The sequence below is a fragment of the Oncorhynchus kisutch genome, unplaced genomic scaffold (genome assembly GCF_002021735.2).
Source record: "Oncorhynchus kisutch isolate 150728-3 unplaced genomic scaffold, Okis_V2 Okis02a-Okis13b_hom, whole genome shotgun sequence".
Lineage (NCBI taxonomy): Eukaryota > Metazoa > Chordata > Actinopteri > Salmoniformes > Salmonidae > Oncorhynchus > Oncorhynchus kisutch.
Genome location: NW_022261979.1, coordinates 2695767 through 2717656, shown reverse-complemented (window position 1 = coordinate 2717656; position 21890 = coordinate 2695767). Strand labels below are relative to the sequence as shown.

Here is a 21890-nt window from a genome sequence, read left to right as displayed (position 1 = left end):
GTTGGTGAACCCCTTTCACATTGTCTCTTTCAATTACTAAGATCAAGTCATTCTCAAAAATCCTGTGAATATTCTGTTGTACTGCCTGACTTGAGTATGGAAGTACATTCATATCGACCTGTGGAGATTCTCACCTCAATAACTGTGTTGTATCTCCTTATACCCTGCTTTTATATTGTATCTTTAACTACCTCATTTTACAACTGATTTAGTCTAGTAAATAAAACCTTAAATGAATTATTTGTGCCATTGTGTTACTTTACAAGCTATTGAGTTCTTGAGGTTCCAGACACTCGACGACTGTTCAGAATGAGAACATGGTAAAAATGATTATATTGTTGATAGGATTAACACTGTAACGTTTAATGATAACTAAAAGTCTCTCTATAAGCAACCCTTAATGGTGCCCCTTTCAGATTCGTTTGAACAAGATAACAAGATGAATCAAATAAATCTGATCAATTCGTTATTCCAGTAAATAATCAGTAAATTGTCTGGAATATTTATTAGCCCAAAGTCGCAAGACCAGCATTACACATTAAATGGTAGTCCCCAAGGACTATGCTATAGCAAGACCAGAACTACACACTGAATGGCAATCCCCAAGGACTATGCTATAGCAAGAACTACACACTGAATGGTAATCCCCAAGGACTCTGCTATAGCAAGACCAGAACTACACACTGAATGGTAATCCCCGAGGACTATACTATAGCAAGACCAGAACTACACACTGAATGGTAATCCCCAAGGACTATGCTATAGCAAGACCAGAACTACACACTGAATGGTAATCCCCAAGGACTATGCTATAGCAAGACCAGAACTACACACTGAATGGCAATCCCCAAGGACTATGCTATAGCAAGACCAGAACTACACACTGAATGGTAATCCCCAAGGACTCTGCTATAGCAAGACCAGAACTGCACACTGAATGGTAATCCCCAAGGACTCTGCTATAGCAAGAACTACACACTGAATGGTAATCCCCAAGGACTATGCTATAGCAAGAACTACACACTGAATGGTAATCCCCAAGGACTATGCTATAGCAAGACCAGAACTACACACTGAATGGCAATCCCCAAGGACTATGCTATAGCAAGAACTACACACTGAATGGTAATCCCCAAGGACTCTGCTATAGCAAGAACTACACACTGAATGGTAATCCCCAAGGACTATGCTATAGCAAGAACTACACACTGAATGGTAATCCCCAAGGACTATGCTATAGCAAGACCAGAACTACACAATGAATGGTAATCCCCAAGGACTAAACTATAACAAGACCAGAACTACACAATGAATGGTAATCCCCGAGGACTCAGCTATAGCAAGACCAGAACTACACACTGAATGGTAATCCCCAAGGACTATGCTATAGCAAGACCAGAACTACACACTGAATGGTAATCCCCGAGGACTATACTATAGCAAGACCAGAACTACACACTGAATGGTAATCCCAGAGGACTATGCTATAGCAAGACCAGAACTACACACTGAATGGTAATCCCTGAGGACTATGCTATAGCAAGAACTACACACTGAATGGTAATCCCAGAGGACTATACTATAGCAAGACCAGAACTACACACTGAATGGTAATCCCAGAGGACTATGCTATAACAAGACCAGAACTACACACTGAATGGTAATCCCCGAGGACTATACTATAGCAAGACCAGAACTACACACTGAATGGTAATCCCCGAGGACTATACTATAGCAAGACAAGAACTACACACTGAATGGTAATCCCCAAGGACTATACTATAACAAGACCAGAACTACACACTGAATGGTAATCCCCGAGGACTGTACTAGAACAAGACCAGAACTACACACTGAATGGTAATCCCCAAGGACTATGCTATAGCAAGACCAGAACTACACACTGAATGGTAATCCCCGAGGACTATACTATAACAAGACCAGAACTACACACTGAATGGTAATCCCCAAGGACTATGCTATAGCAAGACCAGAACTAGACCAGAACTACACACTGAATGGACTATACTAGAACAAGAACATAACAAGAACAAAGGATATAATTTAGTTTAATGTTGACTTCTCAGCACAAAAATTACAACAATGTGTCAATCAATGTAAGCTTTAATGGCTTTTCTGTCATACCTCATCCATACAACCTTGTAAAACTATCAAACGTATCTACTCCTTTCAGCTATCAGTGGCATGAAGGAAAGAAATGGCCTGTCATGAAAACAACAATGGGCTAGTGATTTGATCACTATCTTCCATCTGCTGTCTCTGGGATGTCTGGTTTGTTCTTGGTAGCCTCATCCGTCAGGTGAACTTGCTTGGCAATAGTGTTTAAGTCATCTTGTTTAAACTCATTATCCTTCTTGCAGCAGCGGTTCCTCAAACATTTGTAAATAGCCGTAAGAGGTACAGAAAGACCTGGGATTCCTGCCAGGATGAAGATTATAACAAAGATCCAGGTTGGATATTCCTTCTCCTCCAGTGTAGGGAAGTTTTCCTGTGAAGAAACAGTAATAACCTTGTTAAGTGTGTTTATAGGCTACTGATGCCAATGTCTAGTGAGATCCTTTCAAACACCCAATAGAGAACATGTGCATGCAAGTTGATTTACTATTAGCAGGTGCTAATCTCCTCGTTTGGCCACTGACAACAAAGTGAAACTTTACCGATTCAGGATTCCAGGCTTTGTACATGGGTGTTTCTTGGACTTTAGTGATAAAGTAGAACACAAAGATGACAAACATGATGGCGGGGCTGACAAATCTCCATGTGATCTGCCAGAAGAGGTTGGGCTTGTGGCCGATCATGAACTCAATATCATCGTTGAACCTGTTCGAATAATTTACATAGTCAACATTCATTAGTGCCCAGACTCTAATGAATCTACGGTGAATGTAAGGACCATGTTAATCAACAGAATTTTGTTTCAATAGTAACCTGTCAATACCATAGAGTAACGTAACCCCCAACATCTCACTGAATGAATGTATTACTCACCTGTCAATACCGTAGAGTAACGTAACCCCCAACATCTCACTGAATTAATGTATTACTCACCTATCAATACCGTAGAGTAACGTAACCAACATCTCACTGAATTAATGTATTACTCACCTGTCAATACCATAGAGTAACGTAACCCCAACATCTCACTGAATGAATGTATTACTCACCTGTCAATGCCGTAGAGTAACGTAACCCCCAACATCTCACTGAATGAATTTGATTCTCACCTGTCAATACCATAGAGTAACGTAACCCCAACATCACTAGCCCACTGAACATCACTAGCCCACTGAAAAACAGCTTCTATCTCAAGGCCATCAGACTGTTAAACAGCCACCACTAACATTGAGTGGCTACTGCCAACACACTGTCAATGCCACTGACTCTACTCCAGCCACTTTAATCATGGGAATTGACGGGAAATGATGTAAATATATCACTAGCCACTTTAAACAATGCTACCTTATATAATGTTACTTACCCTACATTATTCATCTCATATGCATACGTAGATACTGTACTCTATATCATCGACTGCATCCTTATGTAATACATGTATCACTAGCCACTTTAACTATGCCACTTGGTTTACATACTCATCTCATATGTATATACTGTACTCGATATCATCTACTGTATCTTGCCTATGCTGCTCTGTACCATCACTCATTCATATATCCTTATGTACATATTCTTTATCCCCTTACACTCTGTATAAGACAGTAGTTTTTTTTTTTGAATTGTTAGTTAGATTACTTGTTCGTTATTACTGCATTGTCGGAACTAGAAGCACAAGCATTTCGCTACACTCGCATTAACATCTGCTAACCATGTGTATGTGACAAATAAATTTGATTTGATTTGATTTTTGAATGAATTTGATTCTCACCTATCAATACCATAGATGAACACAACCCCAACCATCTCACAGAATGAATTTGATTCTCACCTATCAATACCATAGAGGTACACAACCCCGACCATCTCACAGAATGAATTTGATTCTCACCTATCAATATCATAGAGGTACACAACCCCGACCATCTCACAGAATGAATTTGATTCTCACCTATCAATACCATAGAGGTACACAACCCCAACCATCTCACAGAATGAATTTATTACTCACCTATCAATACCATAGAGGTACACAACCCCGACCATCTCACAGAATGCAATGATCAGCAGAGGAATGGACCCGCCATAGCTGTCAAAGAGGGACAGCCAGTAGTTCCCTGAGCCTTGGACAAATATTAATCCAACAAGGCAGCAGAGGACACATGTTGTCCCTGTAATAGAAGAAGAAGATAAAGATATTTAACAAAGGGATCTCCATCCTTCAAAATGGTGTAAGGGACATATGTCTTTGTCTCATCTCACCAGCGATGGCTTCTTTGGGCCAACTCTTGGGGAAAACCCCCAGGTCCTGAAGTGGTACCAGAACTCCTTCAATATTGCCAAACATGGAGGACAGGCCGAGACAGAAGAGCATGATGAAGAACAAGACTGACCAAACAGGAGATACAGGCATCTTAGTGATGGCCTCTGTGAACACGATAAAGGCCAGACCAGTTCCTTCAACCCCCTGTACCAAGAGAGAATGAATCAGAAGCCTAGCACCAAATCTTATACAAATGCATTTGAAGTCGGAAGTTTACATACACCTTAGCCAAATACATTTAAAATATTTTTTTCACAATTCCTGACATTTAATCCTAGTAAAAATTCCCTGTTTTAGGTCAGTTAGGATTACCACTTCATTTTAAGAATGTGAAATGTCAGAATAATAGTAGAGAGAATGATTTATTTCAGTTTTTATTTCTTTCATCACATTCACAGTGGGTCAGAAGTTTACATACACTCAATTAGTATTTGGTAGCATTGCCTTTAAATTGTTTAACTTGGGTCAAACGTTTCGGGTAGCCTTCCATAAGCTTCCCACAATAAGTTGGGTGAATTTTGGCCCATTCCTCCTGACAAAGCTGGTGTAACTGAGTCAGGTTTGTCGGCCTCCTTGCTCGCACACGCTTTTTCAGTTCTGCCCACAAATTTTCTATAGGATTGAGGTCAGGGCTTTGTGATGGCCACTCCAATACCTTGACTTTGTTGTCCTTAAGTCATTTTGCCACAATTTTGGGAGTATGCTTGGGGTCATTGTCCATTTGGAAGACCCATTTGTGACCAAGCTTTAACTTCCTGACTGATGTCTTGAGATGTTGCTTCAACATATCCATATAATTTCCCCATCCTCATGATGCCATCTATTTTGTGAAATGTACCAGTCCCTCCTGCAGCAAAGCACCTCCACAACATGATGCTGCCACCCTGTCTGCTTCACGGTTGGATGATGTTCTTTGGCTTGCAAGTCTCCCCCTTTTTCTTCCAAAGATAACGATGGTCATTATGGCCAAACAGTTCTATTTTTGTTTCATCAGACCAGAGGACATTTCTCCAAAAAGTACGATTGTTGTCCCCATGTGTAGTTACAAACCGTAGTCCGTTTTTTATGGCGGTTTTGGAGCAGTGGCTTCTTCCTTGCTGAGTGGCCTTTCAGGTTATGTTGATAGTGGTGTGGGGGCTGTGCTCTGGCAAAGTGGGTGGGGTTATATCCTTCCTGTTTGGCCCTGTCCGGGGGTGTCCTCGGATGGGGCCACAGTGTCTCCTGACCCCTCCTGTCTCAGCCTCCAGTATTTATGCTGCAGTAGTTTATGTGTCGGGGGGCTGGGGTCAGTTTGTTATATCTGGAGTACTTCTCCTGTCCTATTCGGTGTCCTGTGTGAATCTAAGTGTGCGTTCTCTAATTCTCTCCTTCTCTCTTTCTTTCTCTCTCTCGGAGGACCTGAGCCCTAGGACCATGCTTCAGGACTATCTGGCATGATGACTCCTTGCTGTCCCCAGTCCACCTGGCCATGCTGCTGTTCCAGTTTCAACTGACCTGAGCCCTAGGACCATGCCCCAGGACTACCTGACATGATGACTCCTTGCTGTCCCCAGTCCACCTGGCCATGCTGTTGCTCCAGTTTCAACTTCCACCTGACTGTGCTGCTGCTCCAGTTTCAACTGTTCTGCATTATTATTATTCGACCATGCTGGTCATTTATGAACATTTGAACATCTTGGCCATGTTCTGTTATAATCTCCACCCGGCACAGCCAGAAGAGGACTGGCCACCCCACATAGCCTGGTTCCTCTCTAGGTTTCTTCCTAGGTATTGGCCTTTGTAGGGAGTTTTTCCTAGCCACCGTGCTTCTACACCTGCATTGCTTGCTGTTTGGGGTTTTAGGCTGGGTTAGTATTTGGTAGCATTGCCTTTAAATTGTTTAACTTGGGTCAAACGTTTCGGGTAGCCTTCCATAAGCTTCCCACAATAAGTTGGGTGAATTTTGGCCCATTCCTCCTGACAAAGCTGGTGTAACTGAGTCAGGTTTGTCGGCCTCCTTGCTCGCACACGCTTTTTCAGTTCTGCCCACAAATTTTCTATAGGATTGAGGTCAGGGCTTTGTGATGGCCACTCCAATACCTTGACTTTGTTGTCCTTAAGTCATTTTGCCACAATTTTGGGAGTATGCTTGGGGTCATTGTCCATTTGGAAGACCCATTTGTGACCAAGCTTTAACTTCCTGACTGATGTCTTGAGATGTTGCTTCAACATATCCATATAATTTCCCCATCCTCATGATGCCATCTATTTTGTGAAATGTACCAGTCCCTCCTGCAGCAAAGCACCTCCACAACATGATGCTGCCACCCTGTCTGCTTCACGGTTGGATGATGTTCTTTGGCTTGCAAGTCTCCCCCTTTTTCTTCCAAAGATAACGATGGTCATTATGGCCAAACAGTTCTATTTTTGTTTCATCAGACCAGAGGACATTTCTCCAAAAAGTACGATTGTTGTCCCCATGTGTAGTTACAAACCGTAGTCCGTTTTTTATGGCGGTTTTGGAGCAGTGGCTTCTTCCTTGCTGAGTGGCCTTTCAGGTTATGTTGATAGTGGTGTGGGGGCTGTGCTTTGGCAAAGTGGGTGGGGTTATATCCTTCCTGTTTGGCCCTGTCCGGGGGTGTCCTCGGATGGGGCCACAGTGTCTCCTGACCCCTCCTGTCTCAGCCTCCAGTATTTATGCTGCAGTAGTTTATGTGTCGGGGGGCTGGGGTCAGTTTGTTATATCTGGAGTACTTCTCCTGTCCTATTCGGTGTCCTGTGTGAATCTAAGTGTGCGTTCTCTAATTCTCTCCTTCTCTCTTTCTTTCTCTCTCTCTGAGGACCTGAGCCCTAGGACCATGCTTCAGGACTATCTGGCATGATGACTCCTTGCTGTCCCCAGTCCACCTGGCCATGCTGCTGTTCCAGTTTCAACTGACCTGAGCCCTAGGACCATGCCCCAGGACTACCTGACATGATGACTCCTTGCTGTCCCCAGTCCACCTGGCCATGCTGTTGCTCCAGTTTCAACTTCCACCTGACTGTGCTGCTGCTCCAGTTTCAACTGTTCTGCATTATTATTATTCGACCATGCTGGTCATTTATGAACATTTGAACATCTTGGCCATGTTCTGTTATAATCTCCACCCGGCACAGCCAGAAGAGGACTGGCCACCCCACATAGCCTGGTTCCTCTCTAGGTTTCTTCCTAGGTATTGGCCTTTCTAGGGAGTTTTTCCTAGCCACCGTGCTTCTACACCTGCATTGCTTGCTGTTTGGGGTTTTAGGCTGGGTTTCTGTACAGCACTTTGAGATATCAGCTGATGTACGAAGGGCTATATAAATACATTTGATTTGATTTGATTTGATATAGGACTTGTTTTACTGTGGATATAGATACTTTGTACCGGTTTCCTCCAGTATCTTCACAAGGTTTTTTGCTGTTGTTCTGGGATTGATTTGCTCTTTTCGCACCAAAATACGTTCATCTCTAGGAGACAGAATGTGTCTCCTTCCTGAGCGGTATGACGGCTGCGTGGTCCCATGGTGTTTATACTTACGTTCTATTGTTTGTACAGATGAACGTGGAGCGTTTGGAAATTTCTCCCAAGGATGAGCCAGACTTGTGAAAGTCTAAAAAAAAAATTCTGAGGTCTTGGCTGATTTCTTTTGATTTAATCATGATGTCAAGCGAAGAAGTACTGAGTTTGCAGGTAGGCCTTGAAATACATCCACAGGTAGACCTCCAATTGACTCAAATTATGTCAATTAGCCTATCAGAAGCTTCTAAAGCCATGACATAATTTTCTGGAATTTTCCAAGTTGTTTAAAGGCACAGTCAACTTAGTGTATGTAAACTTCTGACCCACTGGAATTGTGATACAGTGAATTATAAGTGAAATAATCTGTCTGTAAACAATTGTTGTAAAAATTACTTGTGTCATGCATAAAGTAGATGTCCTCACCGACTTGCCAAAACTAGTTTGTTAACATGAAATTTGTGGAGTGGTTGAAAACGAATCTTAATGATTCCAATCTAAGTGTAGATAAACTTCCGACTTCAACTGTATTGGTAACATTTTACATTCAAGTACCATTTCATAAAAATGAATGAATCACCTCACTAAGGAAAGAATTCAAATCACAGGTTTTCAAGTTGAGCCCCTGAATGACCTCTGGATTTGTTCCATTGAGACTATGAAGAACCTGATCATAGTTGTTCTCAGTGACGTTTCCCTCTGGGAGATCAAATGTATTCAGCAGTGTCAGGATATTTCTGCAAAAACATTTATTTAGAGGGTAGTTCATATCTTCATGCAACAACTCTAGTTTAATTCTAGTATAGGTACATACCCAGAAATACAGTCATCAAACTTCTCTGTGGCTCGGAAGCCAATGATGGTGTAAATGACTGTTGCAGCGTAGACAGCAGTGGCTCCGTTCACGATAGAGATGATGACTGCATCCTGTTCACAGTTATTACTGGAAAGATAGAACACATTAAAGGAGCAATCTGGAATGGCTGTTCACAGTTATTACTGGAGAAATAGACCACATTAAAGGAGCAATCTGGAATGGCTGTTCACAGTTATTACTGGAGAAATAGACCACATTAAAGGAGCAATCTGGAATGGCTGTTCACAGTTATTACTGGAGAAATAGACCACATTAAAGGAGCAATCTGGAATGGCTGTTCACAGTTATTACTGGAGAAATAGACCACATTAAAGGAGCAATCTGGAATGGCTGTTCACAGTTATTACTGGAGAAATAGACCACATTAAAGGAGAAATCTGGAATGGCTGTTCACAGTTATTACTGGAGAAATAGACCACATTAAAGGAGCAATCTGGAATGGCTGTTCACAGTTATTACTGGAGAAATAGACCACATTAAAGGAGCAATCTGGAATGGCTGTTCACAGTTATTACTGGAGAAATAGACCACATTAAAGGAGCAATCTGGAATGGCTGTTCACAGTTATTACTGGAGAAATAGACCACATTAAAGGAGCAATCTGGAATGGCTGTTCACAGTTATTACTGGAGAAATAGACCACATTAAAGGAGCAATCTGGAATGGCTGTTCACAGTTATTACTGGACAAATAGACCACATTAAAGGAGCAATCTGGAATGGCTGTTCACAGTTATTACTGGAGAAATAGACCACATTAAAGGAGCAATCTGGAATGGCTGTTCACAGTTATTACTGGAGAAATAGACCACATTAAAGGAGCAATCTGGAATGGCTGTTCACCGTTATTACTGGAAAGATAGAACACATTAAAGGAGCAATCTGGAATGGCTGTTCACAGTTATTACTGGAGAAATAGACCACATTAAAGGAGCAATCTGGAATGGCTGTTCACCGTTATTACTGGAAAGATAGAACACATTAAAGGAGCAATCTGGAATTGGTAAATCCATTTTTTATACTTGAAGAATAAAATGTATAAATACCCATCAGAATCCAGCAATGAGGTTTGAATCTAGTTCAACTGTCATATCCCATCAGAAACCAGCCATAAGGTTTGAATCTAGCTCAACTGTCGTACCCATCAGAAACCAGCCATAAGGGCTGAATCTAGTTAAACTGTCGTACCCCATCAGAAACCAGCCATAAGTTTTGAATCAACTGTCGTACCCCATCAGAATCCAACCATAGTGGTTGAATCTAGTTCAACTGTCGTACCCCATTAGTATCCAGCCATAATGGTTGAATCTAGTTCAACTGTCGTACCCCATCAGAAACCAGCCATAAGGGCTGAATCTAAACTACATATATTGCACCATCACTTTAACTTTTGCATAAATCTTGGCTAAAAATATTTTACGATGAAAGTTAAGCTTGTACACTTTGAGGTAGGTAGGACTGGGTCCTAAGTTTGCAGTGGTTATGTACAAGATATGACACGTTTTGAAGTGATTTAATGTCTCAACTGGGTTGTGAACAACAAGTCATTTAGTAGTTATTAGCAAGCAGTATGGACTTACTGCACTGAGTTGTAGCTGGAGAAAGACAGCAGACCTCCAAAGGCCAAAGAGAATGAATAGAAAACCTGGGCACCCGCATCAAGCCAAGTCGTTGGGTTCATTAGTTCATTCATCTGGAGAAACACACACCCATAGAAAAGTTGTTAGGCGTGTCGTTTTGATTCTATCACACTACCTCATATATTAACGCTAGCTAAAAGGCCTTAGATGCACTCTTTGTGGATCTGGATCTGTGGCTGAACTTGGAATATCATATACTTTGAATAAATACTGTTGTTCGATGATAGTAATGTAAACTACTCACATCTGGGGTGAAGAGGAACTTCACTCCATTCAAAGAGCCTTTCAAGGTCAAGCCTCTGATCAGAAAGATGGTCAGCACCGCATAAGGTAATGTTGAGGTGATATACACAGCCTAATGGGAGGAGACCACAGGGTAATGTTGAGGGGATATACACAGCCTAATGGGAGGAGACCACAGGGTAATGTTGAGGGGATATACACAGCCTAATGGGAGGAGACCACAGGGTCATGTTGAGGTGATATACACAGCCTAATGGGAGGAGACCACAGGGTCATGTTGAGGTGATATACACAGCCTAATGGGAGGAGACCACAGGGTAATGTTGAGGTGATATACACAGCCTAATGGGAGGAGACCACAGGGTAATGTTGAGGTGATATACACAGCCTAATGGGAGGAGACCACAGGGTAATGTTGAGGTGATATACACAACCTAATGGAGGAGACCACAGGGTAATGTTGAGGTGATATACACAGCCTAATGGGAGGAGACCACAGGGTAATGTTGAGGTGATATACACAGCCTAATGGGAGGAGACCACAGGGTAATGTTGAGGGGATATACACTGCCTAATGGGAGGATACCACAGGGTAATGTTGAGGTGATATACACAGCCTAATGGGAGGAGACCACAGGGTAATGTTGAAGTGATATACACAGCCTAATGGGAGGAGACCACAGGGTAATGTTGAGGTGATATACACAGCCTAATGGGAGGAGACCACAGGGTAATGTTGAAGTGATATACACAGCCTAATGGGAGGAGACCACAGGGTAATGTTGTGGTGATATACACTGCCTAATGGGAGGAGACCACAGGGTCATGTTGAGGTGATATACACAGCCTAATGGGAGGAGACCACAGGGTAATGTTGAGGGTATATACACAACCTAATTGGAGGAGACCACAGGGTAATGTTGAGGTGATATACACAGCCTAATGGGAGGAGACCACAGGGTAATGTTGAGGTGATATATACAACCTAATGGGAGGAGACCACAGGGAAATGTTGAGGTGATATACACAGCCTAATGGGAGGAGACCACAGGGTAATGTTGAGGTGATATACACAGCCTAATGGGAGGAGACCACAGGGTCATGTTGAGGTGATATACACAGCCTAATGGGAGGAGATCACAGGGCAATGTTGAGGTGATATACACAGCCTAATGGGAGGATACCACAGGGTAATGTTGAGGTGATATACACAACCTAATGGGAGGAGACCACAGGGTAATGTTGAGGTGATATACACAGCCTAATGGGAGGAGACCACAGGGTAATGTTGAGGTGATATACACAGCCTAATGGGAGGAGACCACAGGGTAATGTTGAGGTGATATACACAGCCTAATGGGAGGAGACCACAGGGTAATGTTGAGGTGATATACACAGCCTAATGGGAGGAGACCACAGGGTAATGTTGAGGTGATATACACAGCCTAATGGGAGGAGACCACAGGGTAATGTTGAGGTGATATACACAGCCTAATGGGAGGAGACCACAGGGTAATGTTGAGGTGATATACACAGCCTAATGGGAGGAGACCACAGGGTAATGTTGAGGTGATATACACAGCCTAATGGGAGGAGACCACAGGGTAATGTTGAGGTGATATACACAGCCTAATGGGAGGAGACCACAGGGTAATGTTGAGGTGATATACACAGCCTAATGGGAGGAGACCACAGGGTAATGTTGAGGTGATATACACAGCCTAATGGGAGGAGACCACAGGGTAATGTTGAGGTGATATACACAGCCTAATGGGAGGAGACCACAGGGTAATGTTGAGGTGATATACACAGCCTAATGGGAGGAGACCACAGGGTAATGTTGAGGTGATATACACAGCCTAATGGGAGGAGACCACAGGGTAATGTTGAGGTGATATACACAGCCTAATGGGAGGAGACCACAGGGTAATGTTGAGGTGATATACACAGCCTAATGGGAGGAGACCACAGGGTAATGTTGAGGTGATATACACAGCCTAATGGGAGGATACCACAGGGTAATGTTGAGGTGATATACACAGCCTAATGGGAGGAGACCACAGAGTAATGTTGAGGTGATATACACAGCCTAATGGGAGGAGACCACAGGGTAATGTTGAGGTGATATACACAGCCTAATGGGAGGAGACCACAGGGTAATGTTGAGGTGATATACACAGCCTAATGGGAGGAGACCACAGGGTAATGTTGAGGTGATATACACAGCCTAATGGGAGGAGACCACAGGGTAATGTTGAGGTGATATACACAGCCTAATGGGAGGAGACCACCGAGTAATGTTGAGGTGATATACACAGCCTAATGGGAGGATACCACAGGGTAATGTTGAGGTGATATACACAGCCTAATGGAGGAGACCACAGGGTAATGTTGAGGTGATATACACAGCCTAATGGGAGGAGACCACAGGGTAATGTTGAGGTGATATACACAGCCTAATGGGAGAGACCACAGGGTAATGTGAGGTGATATACACAGCCTAATGGGAGGAGACCACAGGGTAATGTTGAGGTGATATACACCAGCCTAATGGGAGGAGCCACAGGGTCATGTTGAGGTGATATACACAGCCTAATGGGAGGAGACCACGGGTAATGTTGAGGTGATATACACAGCCTAATGGGGAGTTGAGTGAATACACAGCCTAATGGAGGAGACCAGGGTAATGTTGAGGTGATATACACAGCCTAATGGGAGGAGACCACAGGGTAATGTTGAGGTGATATACACAGCCTAATGGGAGGAGACCACAGGGTAATGTTGAGGTGATATACACAGCCTAATGGGAGGAGACCACAGGGTATGTTGAGGTGATATACACAGCCTAATGGGAGGAGACCACAGGGTAATGTTGAGGTGATATACACAGCCTAATGGGAGGAGACCACAGGGTAATGTTGAGGTGATATACACAGCCTAATGGGAGGAGACCACAGGGTAATGTTGAGGTGATATACACAGCCTAATGGGAGGAGACACAGGGTAATGTTGAGGGGATATACACAGCCTAATGGAGGAGACCACAGGGTAATGTTGAGGTGATATACACAGCCTAATGGGAGGGAGACCACAGGGTAATGTTGAGGTGATATACACAGCCTAATGGGAGGAGACCACAGGGTAATGTTGAGGTGATATACACAGCCTAATGGGAGGAGACCACAGGGTAATGTTGAGGTGATATACACAGCCTAAGGGAGGAGACCCACAGGGTAATGTTGAGGTGATATACACAGCCTAATGGGAGGAGACCACAGGGTAATGTTGAGGTGATATACACAGCCTAATGGGAGGAGACCACAGGGTAATGTTGAGGTGATATACACAGCCTAAGGGAGGAGACCACAGGGTAATGTTGAGGTGATATACACAGCCTAATGGAGGAGACCACAGGGTAATGTTGAGGTGATATACACAGCCTAATGGGAGGATACCACAGGGTAATGTTGAGGTGATATACACAGCCTAATGGGAGGAGACCACAGTTGGTAAGGTGTATAGGGGATGTAATTGAGTGATCTACAGCCTACTGGGAGGAGACCACAGGGTAATGTTGATGGTGATATACACAGCCTAATGGGAAGGAGACCACAGGGGTAATGTTGAGGGTGATATACACAGCCTAATGGGAGGAGACCACAGGGTAATGTTGAGGTGATATACACAGCCTAAGGGAGGATACCACAGGGTAATTGTTGAGGGTGATATACACAGCCTAATGGAGGAGACCACAGGTAATGTTGAGAGTGATATACACAGCCTAATGGGAGGAGACCACAGGGTAATGTGAGGTGATCTACACAGCCTAATGGGAGGAGACCACAGGGTAATGTTGAGGTGATATAACAAGCCTAATGGGAGGAGACCACCGGGTAATGTTTATGGTGATATACACAGCCTAATGGGAGGAGACCACAGGGTAATGTTGAGGTGATATACACAGCCTAATGGGAGGAGACCACAGGGTAATGTTGAGGTGATATACACAGCCTAATGGGAGGAGACCACAGGGTAATGTTGAGGGTGATATACACAGCCTAATGGGAGGATACCACAGGGTAATGTTGAGGTGATATACACCGCCTAATGGGAGGAGACACAGGGTAATGTTGAGGTGATATACACAGCCTAATGGGAGGAGACCACAGGGTAATGTTGAGGGTGATATATACACAGCCTAATGGGAGGAGACCACAGGGTAATGTTGAGGTGATATACACAGCCCTAATGGGAGGAGACCACAGGGTAATGTTGAGGTGATATACACAGCCTAATGGGAGGAGACACAGGGTATGTTGAGGTGATATACACAGCCTAATGGGAGGAGACCACAGGGTACTGTTGAGGTGATATACACAGCCTAATGGGGAGGAGACCACAGTGTTAAGGGTAATGGTTGTGAGGTGATATACACAGCCTAATGGGAGGAGGACCACAGGGTGAATGTTAGGGAGGGTGATATACACAGCCTAATGGGAGGAGGACCACCAGAGGTAATGTTGAGGGTGATGATCCACAGCCTAATGGAGGAGACCACAAGGGTATGTTGAGGGGATATCACACCTATGGGAGTAGACCAAGGGTAATGTGGAGGATACCACAGGTAGTAATGTTGAGGTGATATCCCAATGCCTAATGGGAGGAGACCACAGGGTAATGTTGAGGTGATATACACAGCCTAATGGGAGGAGACCAAGGGTAATGTTGATGGTGATATAGCACAGCCTAAGGGAGGAGACCACAGGGTAATGTGAGGTGGTGATATACACACAGGCCTAATGGGAGGAGACCACAGGGTAATGTAGGTGATATCCCTATGTTAGGAGACCACAGGGTAATTGTTGAGTGATATACACAGGCCTAATGGGAGGAGACCACAGTGGGTAATGTTGAGGTGATATACCACCTAATGGGAGGAGACCAATAGGGGTAATGTTGAGGTGATATACACAGCCTAATGGGAGGAGACCACAGGGTAATGTTGAGGTGATATACACAGCCTAATGGGAGGAGACCACAGGGTAATGTTGAGGTGATATACACAGCCTAATGGGAGGAGACCACAGGGTAATGTTGAGGTGATATACACAGCCTAATGGGAGGAGACCACAGGGTAATGTTGAGGTGATATACACAACCTAATGGGAGGAGACCACAGGGTAATGTTGAGGTGATATACACAGCCTAATGGGAGGAGACCACAGGGTAATGTTGAGGTGATATACACAGCCTAATGGGAGGAGACCACAGGGTAATGTTGAGGTGATATACACAGCCTAATGGGAGGAGACCACAGGGTAATGTTGAGGTGATATACACAGCCTAATGGGAGGAGACCACAGGGTAATGTTGAGGTGATATACACAGCCTAATGGGAGGAGACCACAGGGTAATGTTGAGGTGATATACACAGCCTAATGGGAGGAGACCACAGGGTAATGTGAGGTGATATACACAGCCTAATGGGAGGAGACCACAGGTTAATGTTGAGGGGATATACACTGCCTAATGGGAGGGATCCACAGGGTCAATGTTGAGGTGATCTACACAGCCTAATGGGAGGAGACCACAGGGTAATGTTGAGGTGTGATATACACAGCCTAATGGGAGGAGACCACAGGGTAATTGTTGAGGTGATATACACAGCCTAATGGGAGGAGACCACAGGGTAATGTGAGGTGATATACACAGTCCTATGGGAGGATACCACAGGGTAATGTTGAGGTGATCTACACGCCTAATGGGAGGAGACCACAGGGTAATGTTGAGGTGATATACACAGCCTAAGGGAGGGACCACAGGGTAATGTTGAGGTGATATACACAGCCTAATGGGAGGAGACCACAGGGTAATGTTGAGGGGATATTACACTGCCTAATGGGCAGGAGACCACAGGGTAATGTTGAGGTGATATACACTGCCTAATGGGAGGAGAACCACAGGGTAATGTTGAGGTGATATACACAGCCTAATGGGAGGAGACCACAGGGTAATGTTGAGGTGATATACACAGCCTAATGGGAGGAGACACAGGGTAATGTTGAGGTGATATACACAGCCTAATGGGAGGAGACCACAGGGTAATGTTGAGGTGATATACACAGCCTATGGGAGGAGACCACAGGGTAATGTTGAGGTGATATACACAGCCTAATGGGAGGAACCACAGGGTAATGTTGAGGTGATATACACAGCCTAATGGGAGGAGAGAGGAATGCTTTTAGGAAGTTGGACAGTTACTGTTTTGTGTGCTATTATAGCAAATATATAAAATGGACTCAAAATAGTGACTTACGTACACTATCGGTCAAAAGTTTAAGAACACTACTCATTCAAGGGGTTTTCTTTATTTTGACTATTTTCTACATTGTAGAATAATAGTGAAGACATTAACAAAAATTATGAAATAACACATATGGAATCATGTAGTAACCAAAAAATTGTTAAACAAATTCAAATATATTTTATATTTGAGATTCTTCAAATAGCCACACGTTGCCTTGATGACAGCTTTGCACACTCTTGGCAGAAATAGAATGAATAGACAACACACAATGACCCATACTATTCCAATTTATCTGACAGTCATATATTTGATCTACACGATACATTTCTATCTAAACATTTGGTAAATGTACATTCTCCTGTATGTCCATTGCCCCAGGTGCACAAAATCATGTCAAACCAATTAACCAATGATATTTTGTACAGATAAGAATAAATACGTGGTGCCGCTCAACCACTGAATGATTCTTTCAACATGCCACTGAAAAGGTCGAAAGCTGCAATTCATTTAATGATACCTGTAATTCACAGCCATTTGCAACATTGCTAACAGCAAGTTGAGCGCTTAGCAAAAACAACTTCGAACCTCTTTGTCCATCTGAGGGCAAGTGTTCTTGTTTTCAAACACACACGATACCATCTTTAAAGGGATTGTTTACTCAGAATACAAACTAACATGATTTCCCACCTACCTTGTCTGTAGTTGGGACATTTAGTTTCCTTTCGACACTTAATGGACGTGTTTTGTTACTGTTAGCGTTCTCAGTAACACTTAACATGAAATGAAACTGTTCTTGTACCTGTGTAATAAACTTTCATTACTTTTGGAACAACATTTTATTAGCTTATTGTTACACAATACTTTGTCAATTGCATTTTAATCGCATAGCAATGACCTGAGTGTTTTTGTAACTACTGTACACAAGAGGAATAGTGACTGTTCCTTATTCCACTTATGTCATAACTCCATTATTATTCAATTATAAATCAACTCAAATGTAACAACAACGTTCTTGTTGTAATAATGACAAAGTTACTACACAAGTATAAAAACTTAATGTCATATGTTACTGTATTACCTTATGTCTCACTCATTATGAAAATATATTTGTTAGTTTAAAGCTTCAAATATGGTCTAGTCTAATGTTGAGGTGATTTCTTGTCCCTTGTGTATTTCATTCTAGGTTATAGGCTAAATTAAGACTCATATCTAAGAGTCCTACAAACCACTTGCTTATAATAAAATATGTTGACTAATTCAACTAACTGTTATAATTTGGGGATTTTTCATCAAATATTGGACAGACATATATTCAAATACCTTCAAATATTATTTGGTTTCTGAGAGGTATTCAAAATACTAAATGTGTTTGTCTTTTTGCTGAAACTCTATATAAACTAGATTTGTCTACCTCGAGTGTTTGAAAAGTTGATATTTTCAAATAAACTACAAACTACAACAATTTTATATCCAGGATTGCACTATAGTGACATACACTGTATATACAATATATAATACCATATATAATACAAATATATAAAATACAACTGTTTACACTGTCAAAGTGGTGTCAGAAAGGTCAGAAAGGTCAACAAAGGTCAACAAAGCTGTTATTAAAAACAGCTGGGTCATTTGAGTGCTATGGTAACATGCTTTATTGCATCAATATATAAACTGAACAAAAATATAAACTCAGCATGTAAAGAGTTGGTCCCATGTTTCATGAGCTGAAATAAAAGATCACAGAAATCTTCCATATGCACAAAAAGCTTATTTCTGTCCAATTTTATGCACACATTTTGTTTACATCCCTGTTAGTGAGCATTTCTCCTTTGCCAAGATAATCCATCCACCTGACAGGTGTGGCATATCAAGAAGCTAATTAAACAGCATGAACATTACACAGGTGCACCTTGTGCTGGGGACAATAAAAGGCCACTCTAAAATGTGCAGTTTTGTCACACAACACAATGCCACAGATGTCTCAAGTGTTGAGGGAGCGTGCAATTGGCATGCTGAATGTAGGAATGTCCACCAAAGCAGTTGCCAGAGAGTTTAATGATAATTTCTCTACCATAAGCCTTTGTGTCATTTTAGAGAATATGGCAGTATGCCCAATCGGCTTAACATACGTGTAATTGGCTGGGCCTGTGCCTGGCTCCCAAGTGGGTGGGCCATGGCTGAGCCCCTGCCCAGTCATGTGAAATCCATAGATTAGGGCCTAATGAATTTATTTCAATTAATTAATTTCCTTATATGAACTATAATTCAGTAAAATTGTTGAAAATGTTGCATGCTGCATTTATATTTTTGTTCAGTATAGTAAAACAAATCATTCTGTATTGTTTTGTATATGGCTATAATGTCATAAAAAGGAAACCTTGATTCAGCGCTTCAATAATCAAATGCCTGTAAACATAACCTTGATCATTTTGACATTGACAGCTGCTGCTGCTTTAGTATTAGAAAGTGATTTTCTGTGCAGAGGTTATGCCGTACCTTCCCAGTAGTCTCAATGCCTCGACTTATGCAGATAAACAGCAACGCCCAGGCAGACACATGGCATAGGACCATCCACCACTGTAGCCCACCTGTGTTATCTATGTCTGGGGTGGTGTTCAGGGTCTCTCTGTACCAATAGTAATCCACTGGAGAGCTTCTTTCACACTCTGACACCAGGCCTGGGGAAAGTTCATTTCATTCATTCACGTGGCAAAATACAATAGAATGAAGCAATTGAAGACAGAGTTACAGGTAAAGAAATACGGGGTGTGTATAAAGTTAATCATTTTCCATCATGATAACTTAGCTATCTATGGATGCCTTACCTGTCATGTTGGCATTGACTGGACATTGGCTCCAAGGCAGCGTCTCTTGGAAGGAGTTAAAGAAGTACCACATCACCCAGGCCATGATGGTGTTGTAGTACAGGCTGACCAGAAAGGACACACACATGGATCCAATGCCTATGGAACACAACACAACACCGTGGCCCAATGAGATTTGGTCCATTTTTACCCATGTCTAAATTCCTATGGAGTGTTTTGCTTACCAATGCCAGTTAAGTATGGATGGATGGCAGACCAGACACCTACACTGCCTTTCCTTAGACGTTGACCAATAGCAAACTCCAGATGGAGCAGGGGAACACCTTCTAGAACCAGTAGGATCAGGAAAGGAATCATGAATGCACCTGAGAACAGAACAAGAAGCAGGGTGGAGGAGAGGTAATCTGTTGCTGTTGTATGTACATAAAGAAACGCAGAGTTGCAAAATTACAGTAACTTTCCCAAAATGTCCATATTTCCTGCTTATTCCCCTCTGTATTAAGGGAATCTTCAAACCGGATTTCTGGAAAACCCATGAATTTGAGGAAAGTTACCGGTATTCTGCAACCCTACTCCTCAACAACACATTCAACAACACCTACCTCCCCCATGGCTCTGGCAAAGGTACGGAAAGCGCCAGACGTTCCCCAGTCCCACACAGAAACCTACGATAGTCAACATGTACTGGGCCTTGTTGTCCCATTTGGGTCTGTCCCCAGCCTCCTCATTCTCCAGCTTTTCCAGTTCCTCATAGGAAGGGATCCTTTCTTCCAGGTCTTGGTTGGACACCTGTAAACACCTCATGGTTCCTTCCACACAGATGGACAGGCTCAATGCAAATGGACAATATGACTACTTTCTATGGAGTCCAATGAATGTGTAATCCACTGTTCAAAGGAGGCTATTAATAAGGGCAAACTGTTCCCGATTATAATCAATGTCTTGGATGGATGTGAGGCGCACACGCCTACAACCCCATTCCGTATGCCTCTTGCTAGTACATCATGGTAATCTATAGTCATTAGCTTCTGATAACGATCTCTATGACTCATTTATGAGTGATATAAATTCCAATGAAGGTTCAACATTCAACATTGTTATTTGTATCCAATATACTGTCGGGTTCTTCTCTATAGAGTAAAACTAACTCCAATTAGATGGTGGTTGTGATGGTGAGGATCATTATGTTATTGTTGGTTACTGTACCGAGTACTTTAGCTGTTTTATCTGAGTTATTCATGTGGATTCTCTGTATCCACAAAGTTTTGATTTGATCATCGCATAAGAATTATTATAAACTGGGTGATTCGAGCCCTGAATGCTGATTGGCTCAAAGCCGTGGTATATCTGAACATTGCTTTTTACTGCATTGCATGGTGCCTAAGAACAACCCTTAGCCTGGGAATATTGGCCAAATACCACACCCCCTCGGGCCTTATTGTTTAAATATACCATCTACACACTTATCTCAAGAGGGCAGCGTCCCAACTCACCCATGTGGACTCTGTACAGCACATCCATTGTCAGACCAGTCACCTTCATCTATTGACTCTCAGGCCTGACAGCAGTATCCATTCATATTGAAATGGCATCATATTAGAATCAATCATGCAATCAACTCCATCAAATAAGTTGAAATGTATTAGGAAATATTTAGTTGGAGGATGGGCATGCTACCCTTTTAGAAACAACAACCTGATCCTAAACCCTCGTAACAACCTGAACCTAAACCCTCGTAACAACCTGAACCTAAACCCTCGTAACAACCTGATCCTAAACCCTCGTAACAACCTGATCCTAAACCCTCGTAACAACCTGAATCTAAACCCTCGTAACAACCTGAACCTAAACCCTCGTAACAACCTGATCCTAAACCCTCGTAACAACCTGAACCTAAACCCTCGTAACAACCTGAACCTAAATCCTCGTAACAACCTGATCCTAAACCCTCGTAACAACCTGATCCTAAACCCTCGTAACAACCTGAACCTAAACCCTCGTAACAACCTGATCCTAAAT

General features: G+C 42.7%; 1 protein-coding gene across 1 annotated transcript; it reads right to left on the bottom strand.

The window, feature by feature from the left end:
* Positions 1–2053: 2053 nt before the first annotated feature.
* Positions 2054–20862, bottom strand: LOC109877218 (sodium-dependent neutral amino acid transporter B(0)AT1-like). Its single transcript, XM_031812174.1, has 12 exons — positions 20474–20862; positions 20096–20236; positions 19872–20009; positions 19543–19724; positions 10738–10848; positions 10434–10546; positions 8792–8920; positions 8558–8714; positions 4399–4603; positions 4148–4307; positions 2679–2841; positions 2054–2509 (listed from the first exon to the last, which is right to left on the bottom strand). The coding sequence occupies exons 1-12, from the start codon at positions 20673–20675 to the stop codon at positions 2261–2263; spliced, it is 1950 nt and encodes a 649-aa protein (XP_031668034.1). The 5' UTR covers positions 20676–20862; the 3' UTR covers positions 2054–2260.
* Positions 20863–21890: the final 1028 nt, after the last annotated feature.

Coding starts and splice junctions, on each gene's coding strand:
- LOC109877218 (XM_031812174.1), bottom strand. CDS start 20,675: ATGAGGTGTTTACAGGTGTCCAACCAAGACCTGGAAGAAAGGATCCCT. Junction 10,547..10,737: donor AGTTCCTCTTCACCCCAGAT/GTGAGTAGTTTA, acceptor GTGTTTCTCCAG/ATGAATGAACTAATGAACCC. Junction 8,715..8,791: donor TTTGATGACTGTATTTCTGG/GTATGTACCTAT, acceptor ATGTTTTTGCAG/AAATATCCTGACACTGCTGA.